This window comes from Parasteatoda tepidariorum, chromosome 9, assembly GCF_043381705.1.
Source record: "Parasteatoda tepidariorum isolate YZ-2023 chromosome 9, CAS_Ptep_4.0, whole genome shotgun sequence".
Lineage (NCBI taxonomy): Eukaryota > Metazoa > Arthropoda > Arachnida > Araneae > Theridiidae > Parasteatoda > Parasteatoda tepidariorum.
Window position 1 is genome coordinate 62581819 of NC_092212.1, and position 18256 is coordinate 62600074.

The following is an 18256-nucleotide window of genomic DNA, read 5'->3' on the forward strand; positions in this document are numbered from 1 at the left end:
GCTCGACTTCACGTGCAGGTCGTCGGGCTACCTCCCCTCTGCAGAGGATCAAAATTGAGATAGCATGTCTTCGGATCATCCTCAGGGATGTTTCCCAGACCGTCGCCAATAGCCCATTGTGCTGCTCTAGTGCAACGTAAATGAACAACTACAACTACTAAAATTACTTCTGTGAAGTTTTGTCAGTGAAAACGGTCCATTTTCTCCTATTGAGGTAAAAGAAAAGCCGACATCTAAGGGGCGGAATATTAAAAATGCAGAAATGGAAAGTCAGAAGCTTTCCTTAGCAAGAAGTTTCTGTTGTCTTTTTTTTCCCTAGAAAAGTCTTCAATTTACGACACATTTCCCTTTTACTCTACACTATTATTATTAATTGAAAATCTTGTTTTTAAAACAAGAACACTGTAACTTATTTATAGAATAATCACAAGTATGACTTCAACTAAGGAAACTGGTAAAGCAGACGCACCCAAAAATAGCCTTGGAATCCCAGCTGCAGTGTTTGTCGTGAGTTAATTATGATTTATAAATATATACTAATTTTCTAGTTGTACCGCTAACTCATCTATTTAAAAAATTTTTAAGTCTACTGTGTCATCAAGTTTGATACTCTGAGCATTTATAGATATTTTGAAATCGTTAAAACGTGTTCTCCATAGAGACTATTAAAATTGTTCTTTCGGCATGTGCTAATGAAATATTATTTTCATTTTAAACTAATTTAAATTTTTGATATTTGGGATATTTCTATACCGGTACCTGTTCATGTCAACTACAATCGCCAAGGTGCCCAAGGTTTTGTGCCCTCGCAAAAAATTAAGATCAAATATGTAGTGGCTCTGACTCATATCTTACGAATTTGTCTCTTTCTGTGATCCTTTTTCTTAGTTTTGTGCCACTGCCCGGTTGTCACCGAAACAGATTTCTTACGCGGATAACCGATATTGGAATTTTTCCTTCTCGTTTTTTGCAGGATATTTGCTTTTTTTCTGTTTTTTTTTTATTAGTAAATTTTCTTAATTTTGTTTGTTAATAAAAGTTCTATGCCAAAAATGTTATTTACTTCTTTGATCATTACTAGTAATTGAATAGAACCTCGCTAACTTATTTATTTTGCATGTCATATTTGGATCCCAGAGCTCATTCTAGGCAGAAAAAAGGGCAGGGTGCAAAAGTTTAAAAAAAAAGGGCATTATTATTCTGAAAAGGCAATAATTTATTTCTACGGGCTTTACACATTTTATTAAGAGACATTGTCAATTTTTTTTAACGTTTTCTAAAAGTACCAAAGCAATCATATTAATTACTAATTTGTATTAATAAATTGACATATATATATCGAGTTAATGAACTAATTAGCTTAGTAATTTATTAAAATGCATGCATATATTAATAAAATAATAAATGTATGTTTTTAAGTGTCTGTAGTTATGATTTAATAGTTAAAATGATTATTAATAATTATGATTTAATGAAAAGTTACTTAAAGATTAATTAAAAGTTACTGCAAACCTTCAAAGACAAGTGCAACAAGGGGTTGTGATGGCTATTTTTCCTTTCCCATATAAATCTATGTATTGACAGCAATGACAAACTAAATAAAAAGAGTTGAAAATAAGGAAGGGTTGAGGAAAGAAAGGGCAAAAAGTGTATGGAGTCTAGCATCAGGGCACTAATTTACTTCAGGGACAACAGGGTGGATTCTTTTGACTAAAAGGGCAGCAGGGTGCTGCACCCTGTTTACCCTGCCTAGAATGACTGGGTCCACTTTATAATCACCCTATATTTCTAACTTGGATAGAATATTTGAACCAATGGTAATTCAGTTAGATAGTCTTATTAGAATTTGAATTTTTAATTACAGTTACAGTTGGCACATTAAAAAACAAAACAAAAAAAAAACATCTTGGAATGATTTTTATATAAAAAAAATTTAAAATTATTTTTTTGCCATGACCTTAGTCAATTTTACAAAGAGGTATTAATATAGAAATAATCGGGAGAAAAAGTTAAGTTTATTGAACTTGTGTGTGTTAGTTTGCAATGCTAGATATAGATTATTAGTATTAAGGCAGATTATTTATGTTAGAGTGTTTATGTTAATGCATATATATTATTTTCTATTTAATTCTTGTATAATATTTAATTATACCAGGATCTGACCAGGCCAAATTTACTGCTGTTTAACGGTACCTTCACAAATTCAACTTAAGGGAAAATAGTACATAGTTTCACAAAATACTTTTTCTTAAAATTTTATTCTTGTATACCGTAAAAAACGATAAATCATAATAACAATATTTTTACCATATTTTTGTGTTGATTTTTTAATATAATTTTTAAGTTTCACAAATTATGTCAAATTTTCACAAAATAGGTACCTCTCAGAAAAACATTGACAGACCCCTGTATACATAAATTCTTAAACAATCTGAAAAATCTGTATCAACATTTTCCACTTTATAGTTTCAATTCTAACTTTGTTTATGGCTAACAGTTTAAAATATATGTATATATAATGTGTAAGAAAATTTTAGGTAAAAAATATTAGACTGTAATTACCTCCTTGAATATTTAAAAAAAATTAAAGTTACTTTTTTTTTTTTTTTTTTTTTTNAAATCTGATATACAGAATAGAAAATTAAAGGAAAAATAAAATATAAATCAAAGAAAGAAAAAATAAATTTTCGTTACAATTTTCTTACTCTTATTTCTCCATTAATATCTAATTTTTAACAAATTTTTGATTACTTACTGGTCTTATATTCTTCTAAAAATGAAATGATCAAAGTAAATTAAAGTTAAATCTTGATATGAAGTACAATTTTTATGAATTTGAAAGTTGTTGCCAAGATTAAAACAGCACATTTATACATTTTCGTTGTAACTTTAAATTAAAATTATTTACAAAGAAAAGTTAAATTAGAAATTGATGTAGTACTGATATGTTAAACTTTTTCACCCATTTTTCGGAATTTTTTTCCTCGCAAATGTTGACCATAAAAATGACCAGTGTGGGATTTGAATTGTGCTTCTAAATGTAGAAGTGTGATGTAATGATCAGGAGAGTGGATGTAACTTAAAAAGAAAAGTTCGGAGAATCAGAAGCAGTTAAACTTAAAAAGAAAAGATAAAGATTTCAACTTTATCTTTTCTTTTTAAGTTTAACTGTCATTTCTCAGTATAAATTTGTCCAGATTTTACTGCTCTTTTGTTTTTAGATTAAGAAATTGGCTCCTTTGTTTTGGTTAATAGAGGATTTTTATATTAGCTTTGAAACGATGTGCATGTGAAAAATCTTAATCAATATTTATTTTATGTGCAAGTGCCAAGTTTAAATTCATCCGGAATCCACTACTCTGGTGTTTTTCCCTATTAAAGAAATGCCCGAATAATTTTTCCATTTGTCTACATTGCTCAGATAAATTGATAATGTTGGCATTAATTTTGAAAGGATGCTCAGGATCTTAGTATGTCATAAATTAGAGAATAATTTTTATTTAGAGGTGTGTTGTTTCGTTTTGAATAGAGCCTAGGAATTCTGACTGCACTGCATTATGTATTAAGAAGTAAATTTTTTATATGTGAAAAGATTCATTATGAGGGTAGAGAGAAATTTTTATTGCTTTGGATCTGTTGAAATGATGATTAAATGTAGGCCCCGTGGCAGAATCACAGCAACACGGCAACATTGTCGCAGAACATTACAGAGTTCTTGCAGAAAAATTTTTCGTTTGAAAAAGACAAACTTTTAGTTTTCTCGTAAATTCCACGTAATATTTGAATTATACGATTAGATAATCACTTTTTGACACGCTCAATTTACGCAGATAATATCGTAAATCAATGTAATGTTTCGATTGAAATTTCCGCAATTATTGATATTAATTTTCATATGGTTTGAAACAATATGAAATTTTTCATATTGTTTGAATATAATTCAAACAATATGAAAAATTCGGACCGTACATTTGAGTATTTACTTTTTAAGGCAGTAATACTATCAAATTTTTAGCAGTTATTTCTATTGATTTTCTCCATAGATATTAAATCCGATATTTTATTTACAATATTATTTATTACAACCTAATCTGGAAACGAAACATGCATTTGAGGAGTCCGATTCGGATGAGATCTTTTTTTCGGATTGTGATTTCATGATTTTAATAAATTTTTTTACTGTGATGATTATTTACAAAATGCAACAAGGAAAATAATTAGTTCGTTCCCCACTCCCCACCCCTCCAAAAAATGCTAGAATATCACCATATTAGAATAAAAATTAATTACATGTTTAATTAAAAAATATAATAGTTTTTCTTTCTTTTTTTTGTAAACATGACGCTTTTGTTATTTTAAATTAGTAACAAATATGTTTGTTATTATTAAAAGTATCTTGCAGAAAGACATTAGTCGTAGGGATTTTTGTCCCAGATAGCTTGAAAAAATTCTGCACAGGGAATGTTGGTATAATTTATACACGTTTCGAAGAAAAAAATATTGTAAACATTTTATAAGTGAGTAATATCAAGATATTTATCATTCTATTTTTTTTTTAATGCCATGCTTCTTTAGTGTTAAATAATAGTTTTGTGGTATGTATGTATTTAAAAGATCAGTTTTTGATGTTTTGACTTTTTTTCCTTCCCAATCTTGCTGTATTTCTTACTCTTAAATTATTTGTAGGAAGATGTTGATAGTTTTATGAAAGGTGATGAAAACCAAGAAAATGCTGAATTAGTTTTGAGGCAATTAGATGAGCAGCATAGTAAATATAAGTTTATGGAAATGAATCTTATGAGGAAGAAAAGAATGTAAGTTATTTTTCTAAAAATTATTATTATTTTTAAAACTTTTTGTGTTTTGTTTGTTTTAAGATCTAAAAATTGCAAATTTTGCTTAAAATGCCTGTTAAAATGAATGAATCAAAATTGTCAAAACTATCCCCTGCAAAATTATTTCAGGGAACTGCAACAGAAGAAATATTCTTTCAACAGGGTGCATAGCGTTTTTAAAAAGTGCTTAAAGGTGCTTATTTTCGTTTTTTAAAAGCCCTTAAAGTTGCTTTTACCATTGAGTGTTTTTAAAAAGTGCTTAATTTTCCCTTTTCCAAAATGAAATTTTTCCTTTACCATGTTGATTTTCGCTACTAATTATGCAGAAAGACACTGTTCACAATGTTCTATTCAATGTTTTCACAATTAATTCATCCCCAATCTATTTCGGTGTATCGTCAGTCCGTTGAAAACGCCATTCGATTGACATGATTCAAAAAATTTTGACGATTGTCAAAAACAATGCCGAAATTGTTTTTTTTTTTGACATGACGGTTAAAACCAGATAAAACCGTTAATTGTCAAAAACTTTCCAACCCTATCTAATTATGATATTTTTTTAAAGTGCTTAAAAATATTATTTGAGTGCATGAAAAGTGCTTATTTTTTGTTGAATAATTTGACTAAGTACCCTGTTTCAAATTTTATCTTTTTGTTTAAGTCTCAAAAATGTTTATATGTATCAATTTCGAAAAATTTGTAAAAAAAAAACAATCGAAATTGTTGTGAATGAAATTTTATAAATTTGAATTTATAAAAATAAATTAATCCTTTTATGTATGAGTAATGCCTTACTATTTTTTGACACTGTGAAAGAATTCTGCCCTCAAAAGTATTTTTTTGAAAGGATCAAAATTTTCATAAAAAATTATGCTTGACAGTATAGAGTACACTGTCTTTTAAAAATAAATGAACTAGTATTTAAAATTTTAACACATTATTTTTTATTGAAACCTTATAGTAAAAAATAGCAACCTGAGATGTGATATTTTAACTTTCATGCATATAGCTCGTACAACTACTGTCTTTAGTGTAGAGCATCTTAAATTTCAGTCTTGTCCAGAATATGAAGTTAATGTTTTTATAATTATCTTCTTCAAAAATTTATTTGGGAGGTTTCTATGTGAATTATACATTTTTCTTTCTAGCCTAAAGAAACAAATTCCTGATATCAAAACATCATTAGATATGCTCAAGTTATTAAAAACTAAAAAGGTTTGTATTATTTATTTGTATAATTCCGTAATATTATTATAAAGTATTTCTACAAGTTTAATTTAAACATTTTACTACCAAAATGCTAGTGGATGTTTATTAAAACAGTTTAATAAAAAAAGAAAAAAATTATGAAAAAAATATGAATTTTTTGTATTTTTGATTAAAACATCATTGTTTATTATTTTTATTAGTTTTAATTTGATGAGAAAATGGTATAATAGTCTGTCTACTTTGCCAACAAATATTCCAGACTGTAGGTGCGAAATAATTTAGCTAAGAGAAAAAATTCTTATGGTACCACATACCTGCCAGCTCTTCCGATTTGGACAGAAGATTTTTAAATTTCAGACCCATTTTCGAACTTTTGATCGGAAACACAAAGCTTCCATTTCTTTGAAAATTGATTAATTTTTTTCTTTTGTGTAATTTTGATTATTATTTTAGGTAGGAGAAAATAATTTGTAAAATTTTTTTAAAAAAAAAGGTATTTAAAAAAAAACCCTAACAAAATCCATTGTAATATAATATAAAAGAAATAATTGGTAACCCTTGCTTCTCACATTTTCTCTCTTTCTCCACTTCTCATAGAAAGTAATGTGAATCATGTATACCTTGTACAGACAAAGAATACCATTTGATTCTATCTGAACCAGATAATTCCAATTTCGTTACAGTGGAAACAAGTGTAGAGGTTGTATAAAAAGGTTGTATAAGGTATTGAATGAATTCAACTGGTCACTGGAATTTTCGGTTTAGTTGAACTGTTCACTTACGCTTTTATTTTGAGAACAATGGGAAATATGAGTAAACAGAGATGGTGTAAATGGGTCGATTTCAATTTGTTTAATAAGTTCTTGAGATATAATGAAAACGCATAAGGTAAAATTTGCATTAAGGGGTCCAAACTTAAGACACCCTCTCCTGACCAAACTATTGGGACAATAATTCTCAGATTGCGGCTACACTTTATATTTTGGGGATCAGAAAACCGAATCTGTCGACAAAAAAGTATGTTTATTCAGAGAAAGTAAGTTTTTGTTTTTATTTCACAAGTTAAAACATTGTCTGCATTTACTAATTAGCATATTTGAGATCACACTCTCAAGCTATGAAGATTGAGTTTTAGTTCGTGAAGATCCGATCATTAGATCAAAAGTTATTCGGGGTAGTCCTTTTTTTTTTGGCGCACGGTACAAGTATAGTTAAAAAAATGTCATACATATGTAAATAACGAAATGAATGTTTCCTTTTTCTGCAAAATAGTTTAACAAGCTTTTTTATTGATATTTTCATTCTTTAAGTTGATAGTTATTCTTAAGCTAATTGTTTTTTCTTACTCTTATACCTGTATTGTATAAATCTATATCTGTTTTATCTATCATATTCTATATTTTTGTTAAAAAAACCAATCATACTTTTGTTTGTTTTAGGAAGAATCAGCAAATGTGGATACTCAGTTTATGGTTTGTGATGATCTCTATATAAAAGCTAAAGTGCCCCCAACTGATAAAGTTGGTTTATGGCTTGGAGTAAGTTTTAGACTCATAAATAAAAATTTCAAAAACATCCTAAAATATTTTACAATTTATTGTGTGTAATCTATTTCATTGAATGTGTTTTTTTCATTTCGGCTAGGTATCAAACCTAAATTTTATTTCACCATGTACAGGGACTCTTTCTTATTTTATTATGATTATCGCTATTATTTTATTAATATTGTTAGTTACAGACTCTATAATTAATTTTAAGAAATTTATACTTAGGATTTTATCTTTTCAGTAATTTTTTTAAATTGATGTCCAAGTTGGGTACTAAACTCTGGGAGTTAGGCATTCGATTAACCACCCGTCCGGAGCATCTGCTCCTACACCCAAAGGAAATGAGTACAGTAGTGTACTGGAATGAGAACAGTAGACCATGACCCTCCATTCACTGTCGCTTCACTTAGTTTTGTTTAATAGAATTGAATATTATAAATTTCTTTAGTAGATTTGTTTAAAAAAGTAATGCAATTCTAGTTATTTTATTTCAGATTTTAACTTGTTAATCAATCATTGTAGTATTAATATTATCGTATCCATTTTCATTTACCTACATAATTTCAGAGCATAAAAATTTACAATTTTGTTTTCTTAAAAGGAAAAAGGGAAAAAAACATTGTTATCTTGTCTTGAAAAGATTATGTTTTACAGGGTTGGCAGTGCATAGGGAGAATGGAGGAAACCTGGAGGGAATTTAAAAATCTCCTAAAATAACAGGATATACTGGAAAATGAGTTTTTCTTTTCAAACTTGGAAGTACGGGAAATTATATTTCTTATTTTCCTGTTTTAAAAAATGGTGACCACTCAAAGCGTAATATATGGGATATTTAACCCCTTAACTGCTGCGGGCGTATATATACGTCTCGGCCAGACGATGTGTTAACTGCCGCCGGCGTGTTTATACGCTTTTCTGAAGTATGATGCTTTGCATTGCTCTGCTATAAATAGAACTACACCCCCTACTTCAGAATGCAGTAAAATGACCTTGAAAGTGTTTGCTTTGCAAATGTATTACTAATTTCGGAGGAGGGGAATTAATCGCTTGCGTGTCTCTGTTTGAGTAAGGTCGGGTTTTTTCGCTTTTGTTTCATGTGTGTATTTGGTACTTTTGATTCTTTCCAACAACGTCTTCAAAGAAAAATGCATCGCGAAAATGTGCTGTTAGTTCAAGAAAAAAAATTCTTCGTGAATCCCGCTATCAGTGCAATGAATGTGATGTTGGTTTATGTGTCCAACCATGTTTCAGGATTTATCATACAGCAGCTAAGTTTAAACATCTTTTATATTGTATTTTTAATATTTAATTTAAATTTTGTATTTTCTTACTTTCCTTTTTCTTGTCTTGTAAAAGTAAACTGTTTTTAAATTGCAACGCATGCATCATTTCCCCCCACCGAAACACCGCGCAAGAAAGCGCACTTGAGCGAAAAACGGTGGCACTGGGAAGTGAATCACGTAAATTTTACTCGGCAGTTAAGGATGATATTTCAGCTGTTCTTTATTTCTCGAAGTTTTTCCAGAAATTAAATAAAACTGGTATAGTTAGCCCAATATAGCTCTCACTCGAGCACAGTGATGTGTTCATTCTTCAAATATTGTGTATATTATGTACAGGGGGGAAAAAAAGGGTATTTTTTTTCCAAATTTGAATGGAATAACATGCATCATGATCAGAATTTTATATCAACTAACAATTGTACACACCATTGATTTATCATTTAGTTTAGTTTGAGCTCGTAAATGTAAAGTTAAGCTATTAAGTTTTGACTTCTGATACTAATTTTGATAATTAACTTACACTTAACTTATAAATATACAATATTGTCTGATGATAGAATTTTTTAAAAGGAAATTATATTTCATTGCTGGTAAAATTATTGTATTTATTTTAAATGCAATTTTTCTTTTCTTTAAGTGATGTAATAGTTAATGGGAATTTAGAATTAGGGAAAAAATTTAAGAATTTTATTAATTACATAATCAATATAGTATTAGTTTTATTTATTATGTAATTATCAAAAGTTAGCTTAAAATTATATTTAGTTTTTTTTCCCTTGCTTTCTCAGGGTAAATAGCATTTTTAAAAAGTGCTTAACGGTACTTATTTTTGATTTAAATTTTTTAAAAACCCTTAAAGGTGCTTCTTTTTATTCGTCGTTTGAAAAGAATCCTTGATTTTCTATCTTTTAAAAGAGATTTTTTCTTTACTGTATCGATTGTCGTTCTAAATTGCAAAAAATTCATGATTTTCACAATTTTCTCTGCATTATTTATTGGAAACTAGTTATTTTATCATGATTATGTAAAGTTTCTGAAAATTTTATTGATTTTATGTTTATACATTAAGAACTTTAAACAGTAGGAAAGAATAATTTTCATTAATGCACAGATCCTAATTATGATTTTTTACTTAAAAGTTGCTTATTTTTTGAAGAATTAGAGAAATTATTCAACATATTTTTTTACATTTGGTGAAGCTAGATTAATCTCTTTTAGACTACTTCGGTTTCCTTTAAGCTTATTCTTTGACATTACATGTTTTAGGAAAATTTATTATTCTACTTCATTACTTATTTCACTAAAATTTATTTTTCTGTATGAAATATTTTGCTTAAATTTATCATTTATTTGATAGAATAAGTTTAAGCATTATATTTCTATGGAATTTATTCTTCAATATAGAATAATCAATTTTATCTGTAGTAGTTTTATCTATGAAATTAATTTAATGTTCTTGGTGCCTTTCAGTTTTATCATTATACTCATTACAATGAATTGGAGAGAAGTGTTCTTTTATGTTTTTATTTATTGAAAACAATTTTGTTGATTATTTTTTTTAACAATGTTTACTATGAAGTCTTAACTAAATTACTTTTCATATCCTCACTTTTCAAGAGGTTTAACTTTTTAGATAACCTCTTTTTTCCACAATCCCAACGGTGTCTTAATAAACTTCCCAATTTTTTTTTTTAATTTTATCTTTTTTTCTTTGATTTTGCTTAAAATATTCATTAGGGTAAGCTATATTCACCACATTTATCTTAGAATCGATACATATAGATTATTAAATAGCCAGATAATGATAGAAAATTTACAGGGCTTCCACAGGCGACTAAAATGCAACTATTTTTGGCATAAGGCAACTATGTAAACTTTTTTTTGCCTGAAAAGGCTAAAAAAGCAACTATTTTCAGGAAAAGGAGACTATTGGGAGACTTTTCTGAATTCCCAGCGATGTTTTTTTATTTTTTTAAAGCATAAATTAGGTGCAAGATAGTTTCTGAACACATTGAACTTTTTTTTTCTTAAAAATTCATTCTTAATTCGTTCAATCTGCACAGACTCCNTATTTCTTTAATTATAATACATTTTTAACATCTTCTAATTTCTAAACCATTGAATATTTTTATTGCATCATCATAGGGAAAATGTTCTATATCTACTTTTTCATCAGCTATTCTCATTAGGTTGCTCAAATGCTCATCAGTCAAATCTGTTACTATATTTTGTTTTAATTCGGTTTTGGGTGCTAAATGACAGATGTTGAACTATTCGGAATCACTAATTAAATTTGTAGCATTGTGCACTCACTTTCCTATCCTCTACATCTGCCTGTATAGGCTTTTCAATTATTTCTGTTATAGTATAGTGAAGTTCGTTGAAGTTATTTCCATGTTCATACTTCTTGTTAGGTCGTCCAGCATAGTTTTCACAGACTTCAACTTTTACAAAATGCTGTAAATTGTCGGTGAGGGAGTTCGGTAATTCATTTACAGCTAAAAATGGAGCTGACTTTAAACAACTTATTATAAAGAACTCGTTTTTTTTTTTCTCAACACATGCCGTAGCTGTTTTCATGTCTTTTTCAAAATGGCGGATTTTATTCAAATTTGCGGAAGACGAAATTTTTTCCAAAATTCAAGAGATTCGTGCATTTTAAAATTGATTAATAGAGTGCGCGAACTTCTCGTGCTAATAATTTTTTAATGCGAGATTCTCGTGCTGTAGTGAAAACACTGTGTGTAGCAAAATGGCTTAACCGTATTGTATATTAAACAGAGAGGTTGAATTTCTCCCCCTCCATTACGAAGCATATTTTTATCTTGATTTTATTAGTTATTTCTTCCCAATTATTTCAATTTTTATACAATTATTTAAATTTTTACATATTTTTTTTTAGGCTAATGTTATGTTAGAGTATACATTAAAAGATGCAGAGGATTTGTTATCCAGAAATTTTCAAACTGCTACAAAAAATCTTTCTCAATTAGAAGAAGATTTAGATTTCTTACGCGATCAACTTACTACTACTGAAGTCAGTATCCTTTATCAATGTTTTATTTTTATTTTCTAACAAGGGTAAGAGTTTTTATATTTGAGTTACTATTTTAATTGTTTTGTTCATCAGTTAACTAATTGACGTACTTATTACATTTATAATAAATTTTTAGTTTATATTTTGTTAGTTTTTTCCCCTTATAATAATAGTAATTTTTTGGTATCTAATTTTCTGAAATCATATGAATGTTTATATGTTGAAAATATTGTTGGTATGTCTAAATCTGTTGGTTTATTCTAAATTTCTGTTTAATTATTTCTTATAAAAAATTTTAAATTTTTTTTTATAAATTCTGTGATTAAAAGGTTGTATATTTTGCACTCAAAAGCTGTTCCTAGAATAGTAATATTTGTTTTTGGCATTTTTTAAAAAATTTTACATTGTGTATTAAAGAAATCAATTATAATATTTTTAACTTTAAATTTAGAAGTCTTTGCTATTTTTGAAATTTATAGGCAGTACCTATGATAATCTCATTTGAAAACTAAGTACAAAATATATAATATATAATTGAATAAATCCTATTATAAATTTGTTCAAGCTAATATCTTAATTAAAGGAATTAACTTTAATGAATAAAACCAAACACTGTGAAAAATGCACAAGTAATACCTCATGAACAGGCACTTTAATTTCAGTTTCATAATTACATAAAAGATTATAGAACCAATGTGATATATTGATTATAGAGTCATTTTGACTTTTTATGTTAGCTAAAAGGTGTTTTTTTACTATGTTAATTTATTGCAAATATTGATATTAATTTTTTTTCAGTGGCAAATTTGTGCTATAAAATTTTTATTCCTTCAGAAAATTTTCTGTCTACCTATTCTATGTTTTGTTTTTAATTTTGATTTTCAGCTAAATGATCAAGTAAAAGGCAAATGGGTATAAATTGTTGTATGCTATTTTTTAACATCTTTAAAATTAATTTGAAGAAAATAAAAATGCTCTTGTAAAAATTGATAATGATTTGTATGTTTTTTCTTAAACATATATGGATACAGTAGTGTTAAAGAATTTTACATATAAAATGAATGTAATTAATTTCTTATTTCATTTTAGCATTCATATTTAATATTTTAATTATTCTAGAATTTTAAATACTGCGGCATTACTTTCAGTTAATTTTTTTTATTCTCTTATTATCAAGCAAAAACTTTTGTATTCAGAATAATTATTAAATAATAGATGTTAGGAGCTTTATTGCTTGAATACTGTTAATAAACTACAATAAAATATTATAGTCAAATATTTCTTTTTTTAAAAGAAATATAAATCATGAAAAAATAGATTGCTTAGAATTTTAAAAGCAATATTTAAATAGAATCACAAAGTAAGTTAGCTTACAATAATTTTAAAAATTCCTTATTTGTTATATATCATATATATTAAATATTTTAATAAATTGATTTATTTTAAATACTGGGGCATTATTTTTAGGTTATTTTTCATTTGAATATAATTAGGCTAAAACTTTTGTATTCAAAGTGATTATTAAGTAACACATGTTTTTATTGTAAACTGCTTATTAAAATACAGCATTCACAATGATAAGATAAGTTTAAACTTTTCCCATAAAAATATTGACTTAGGAGTAAAAATATTTTTGTTTATCACTTCAACAGCTACAGATCAGTCACATTGACCTGAGTATATATGCAATCAGATGGGTAGCTATTAAGGGTTAAAGAATCAGAACCTTGTTCCTTACTATTGGGAAATAATGGCTGCAATTCAGCATAGTTCTTTTATTATAGTTTCTAGGTTTCAATTGCATGTCTTTTCCTTTATTTTAATTCTTTAAACCAGCAGTTTCCAATTTTTTATGGCTACAGAACCTTAAATGATAAAGCACCTTTTGGTAAGAACTCATTTAAGTAAATTTATATTGGTAAAACTTATTATGTGGTATACTTGTTAAGTTTATAAAAAAATTGGCATCTGTTAATATATTTATGTGAAGAATTAAATAATTTTTTCAGTAATGTTTTATTCATTTAAAATTGTAGGTTTTATTCTATCATCCAATTGAATTCATTGGTCTAAAATGGCACCCACAGTTTCTGAAATTGTTTTTTAATGAAGCTGGATAAAGTACACTGATTTATAATTTTCAGTAAAGAACTGTTAAAATGGTTATCAGAGAAACATAATTCTTTATTCTAGGATTTAGTAATTTTATTTCAATTTGTGAAGTTTGAGGAGAAATAATGATTCAGTTTTTATTAAATGCTTATCTTCCCGTAATTTGTTCAATATATTGTTGTTGGAGGAAATATTTAAAAAAAAAAGAAACTGTGAGAGTGACCGAAATATCAAATAAATGATGGCTTATTGTTTACTTATAAATATAATGAGTTTTTGCAAAATGTAAACTATTTGAACCCCTGTCAGGGATGATTGTATTTGAGGTTTTCCGTATCATCCCTTCAGTCCTAAAAACTAGGAGCAGTTTATGTGATTTTTTTTTGTTGTTGCAGAATTCTGCTTATCTCAAAACCTTTGATTCGCGGACTTCTGCAAAATTATCTAAAATGTAAAGCAAGAATTATGTTCTAAAATTTAAATTTTGAAACCTTCCCTTAATCGCGTTGATGAGACATTTTTATACACGTGACTCATCCTTTTTTTTGTTTTGTTTCTCAGATCTTTATTGTTTTTAATGTTTGAAACTACGTCATAATTCTCTAATATCCCGATTCATATTCAGGCTATTTTAATATCAAACATCGATTTTTATATCAACCTGATACAAAAGTTACTCATTGTAAATCGTATTCAGGCAATTTAAAAATCGTACATCGTGATTCGTATTCACGCAAGTTTAAAGTCCAATGTCGCTATTCGTATTCACGGGATCTAACAATCATGCATCGCGATTCGTATTTACTCAATACTAAAATCTAATAATGCTATTTTTATTTTTGCGTTAAATCCAATATCACAAGCATTCTTAAAATTCTGTATCTCAATTCATATTCACTCGATTTTAAGGTCCAATATTGCTATTTGTATTTAAGCATTCTTAAAATTCTGTATCTCAATTCATATTCGCTCGATTTTAAGATCCAATATCGCAATTTTTGTGAGCTCTTAACTAAGTTTTTTTTTTTGAAAGTAGTTACTATAAATATTCTTTATTGGTAAGTAATTGAATTATTATCATATTAAAATGAATAGAATAGAATTACAAAAAATTATATTAAATCTGAATAGTATATAAATTGATATCTTGTTATCAAGTTTTTGCACATAAAATTCTCAGGTTTTTTTCACTTTGTGTCACAATCCCTTCTGCCCTGTGAACCTTCTACAGGGTTCTGCGGAACATCATTTTGGAACGGCTGCATCAAACTATGTAATATTGAAATAAAACTCACTGTTAGAATTCTTAACTTTATATAGATATGGCAAGAGTTTATAATTGGGACGTCAAAAGAAGAGCAGCAGAGAAAGAAAAAACTGCTCCAGTTCTTTAATTTGCAGTGTATTTGATTCCATTTGTATAAATGCATAATTTCTTCTTATTTTGTGTAAGTTATTTTTTAATAATAAAAATAATGGCTTCCCTCATCAACACTCTAACAAGGCATGCAGTCAACTTATTATTGAACTTGTATCTTACCGAGGATTTAAATTATATAATTTCCTTTGCTGTGTTAAAGAGAATTTTTTCATGCTGTATTGATTACAAAGATGTCTGGTAACTGTAATTAAAAAGTTTTTTTATTGGCTTTTTTTTTCTTGTTTTATTGCTTTTGTTACACAAGATCTTCACAAAATCTCTTTACTGTAATAAGCCAGCTATTCTTAAAGAAACAGCATTTAAGTGTTTTCTTTCATCAATTCAGGTGTTTTTAAAATGACTGACATATTGAAAATTCGATTTAAAAAAATGAATTTTCTTGGTTGATATTTTCTGTACAGGAAACGACAGAATTTGTTCTTCTCAAGTTTAATAGTTATTTGTAAAGTTTATCAGCAGATGGCACTGTTAGATGGTCAGGTATCCAGTCTGGTAACACTTATTTCAAAAATATTGCAAACCTCTAAAAATGTAGAGCTATTTGATTAACCGCTCTTAAGCAAACGCTTATTGGATTAATAAATAATTTGTTTTTTAAACAGCATTGAGTTCAAGTGAAGATCTGTAGATTTACTTTGAATTCATAATCTGAGTTTGTTAATGTGTTATATGTCTAAAATTTTTATTAATTAATTTTTTTAAATATATGAATAAATATGTTTTAAATAGGTTCCATCATCTTGCTCATTACCACAAGTCAGGCTTGAAAGTGAGATGCGAAAGAGAAGGGACAACAAAAACAGATAAAATCGTTTTAATTCTAGTTTTTCGGAGTAAAAAGAAGTCCTATATAATTGTTGAAACTGTTAAAAGATCTTGGTAATCATGAATAGAAAAAAGTGATTTTTATCACCAGCTTCTACTCTTTTCATTCTGTCTTGATATTTATTACCTACCACTCAATGAGCCCCGCAAATGTATTACTCATTTCGCTTTAAATCGCTTCCTTATTTCCACTTTAGCCTCGTTTTATACCCCAACTTCAAAACTTTTTATAAATTATATATTAGGCCCTACCTCTTGCTCGCTATCTCTCCCGGTTTTTTCCCAGATCTATCCGCGATACAAGGTAGTTTACAGCGAAAGCGACAAAAAATTAAGGTGTTGGGAAGGATTTAATGTTCATTGGTATAAAAAAAACCCCACAAAACCACAGAATATTAAAACTTATTAAAGATTTAAACAAAGCTATACGCATTGTTTATTTTCAATAAATCTTCAAAAGATCATAAATCTATTGATCATAAATCTATGATCACAATTTTCACAAAACCAAATTACGTGGCTAAAACTAGTCTTGTAGTTTTAACTAAAAAAAACCCTACTTAAAACTAGTTGCAGCAGACGCGGCTAAATTGGTCTTGGCAGGCATCGTGCCAGACAAGCATTCCGAATTATGGCCCGGGTGACGAAATTACGGCACTGCTCAAAGACAAACTCCCTCGAGGGTGCAAGAGTGGGTGCGGTTGCCACAGAGATTGATAAGGACCCTACTAAACAGTATGGAGCGCCGATGCGAGAGTTGTGTGACTCCTGAAAGCAATCACAAACCGTATTATACATGCTTTTCTCTAACTGTGGAGGGATCTAATGCGTGAATATCGACCATGTGACCCTGAAAAGTTCCTTATTTGGGTATAGGAGCCGTGGTGACGCAGAGGCGACCCGGGTTCGAATCCCAGCAATGGTTTGTCTACGCAAATTCAGCACCGACAGTGCTGACGTAAAATATAATCAGTGGTTGGCGGGTCATGGATTAGAATCCCACTGTCGTCTCGCCAGGCTAACCGTGGAATGTTTTCGTAGTTTTTCTTTCCATAATGGTTAATTTTATCAGAAAGTCCCCCACCAAAGTAAAATCTTTCCCAATACTTGAGAGATATGGCAGAATCTCTCCCAAATTACCTGGGATTCTCTTGTCTTCTGGATTGGGTTCAAAATAACAAAGCTACGGAGTTGAACATTGGTAGTCATAAACTCAAAATTGGTCTGCTGCTAAACTACGGCTATAATATAAAATTTATGGTACAGGTCGTTCTCATTTTCCTTTTTTCATGTATCGGTCTTCTATCACATGATACTTTGGATAGGTTTAGTTTTATTTGTGTTTTTAGTTTATTACAAAAAAATAAATAAATAAAAACTTGTCTTTTCCATTGTTTTACACGTGTATATATATATTCATAAGTATTTATTCATTTACAAAAAATACTAATTCTACTTCTATTGTTGTTCGCAATTTAATAACGTGATTCATGAAAAAAATTCTTAGTCCTTGATAAAAAAAAGAAATTGAAAAACTAATGTTCCCAATCCATCTTCATTATTAATTCTTACTTAATCTGTATACATGCGATAAAATCTATATACGATAAAAAAGTATTTTAAATTTTTTGTGAACTCAGCTCATTCGAGTATCTTTATAAAATTGGCAGCTTGCTGAGCGATAGTGAAAATCTCATTTTTAACGGAGCGTAAAGGAGGGAGATTTCATTAATTTTAATATTATTATGATCAGTTCCTATCTGAGGAATTTAAACCCATGGACCACCAAAACTCTCGTGTACTCTTTCGAAAAACTTGACCTTCTTGTTCGCCAAACTATGAATAATTTGATATAAATAATTTCATTTTATTTTATAACCGTCGTTGAACAGCAGACCCAATTCTGAGTTTACGACTATCAATGCTTTACTCCCTAGCCTTGTCGATTTAAACCAAACACAGAAGAC

General features: G+C 28.4%; 1 protein-coding gene across 1 annotated transcript; it reads left to right on the plus strand.

Annotated features, from left to right (window-relative positions):
• Positions 1–269: 269 nt before the first annotated feature.
• On the plus strand, positions 270–15672 carry LOC107445779 (prefoldin subunit 3). Its single transcript, XM_043053397.2, has 6 exons — positions 270–507; positions 4687–4814; positions 5984–6050; positions 7484–7582; positions 11777–11915; positions 15344–15672. Exons 1-6 carry the CDS (start codon positions 433–435, stop codon positions 15415–15417), a joined length of 582 nt encoding a protein of 193 aa, XP_042909331.1. The 5' UTR covers positions 270–432; the 3' UTR covers positions 15418–15672.
• Positions 15673–18256: the final 2584 nt, after the last annotated feature.

What these genes read in the sequence shown, in the direction of transcription:
- LOC107445779 (XM_043053397.2), top strand. Translation starts at nt 433, where the DNA reads ATGACTTCAACTAAGGAAACTGGTAAAGCAGACGCACCCAAAAATAGC. An exon ending in CTTATGAGGAAGAAAAGAAT is followed by an intron (nt 4,815 to 5,983) that starts GTAAGTTATTTT and finishes TTTTCTTTCTAG; the next exon opens with CCTAAAGAAACAAATTCCTG. An exon ending in AAGTTGGTTTATGGCTTGGA is followed by an intron (nt 7,583 to 11,776) that starts GTAAGTTTTAGA and finishes ATTTTTTTTTAG; the next exon opens with GCTAATGTTATGTTAGAGTA.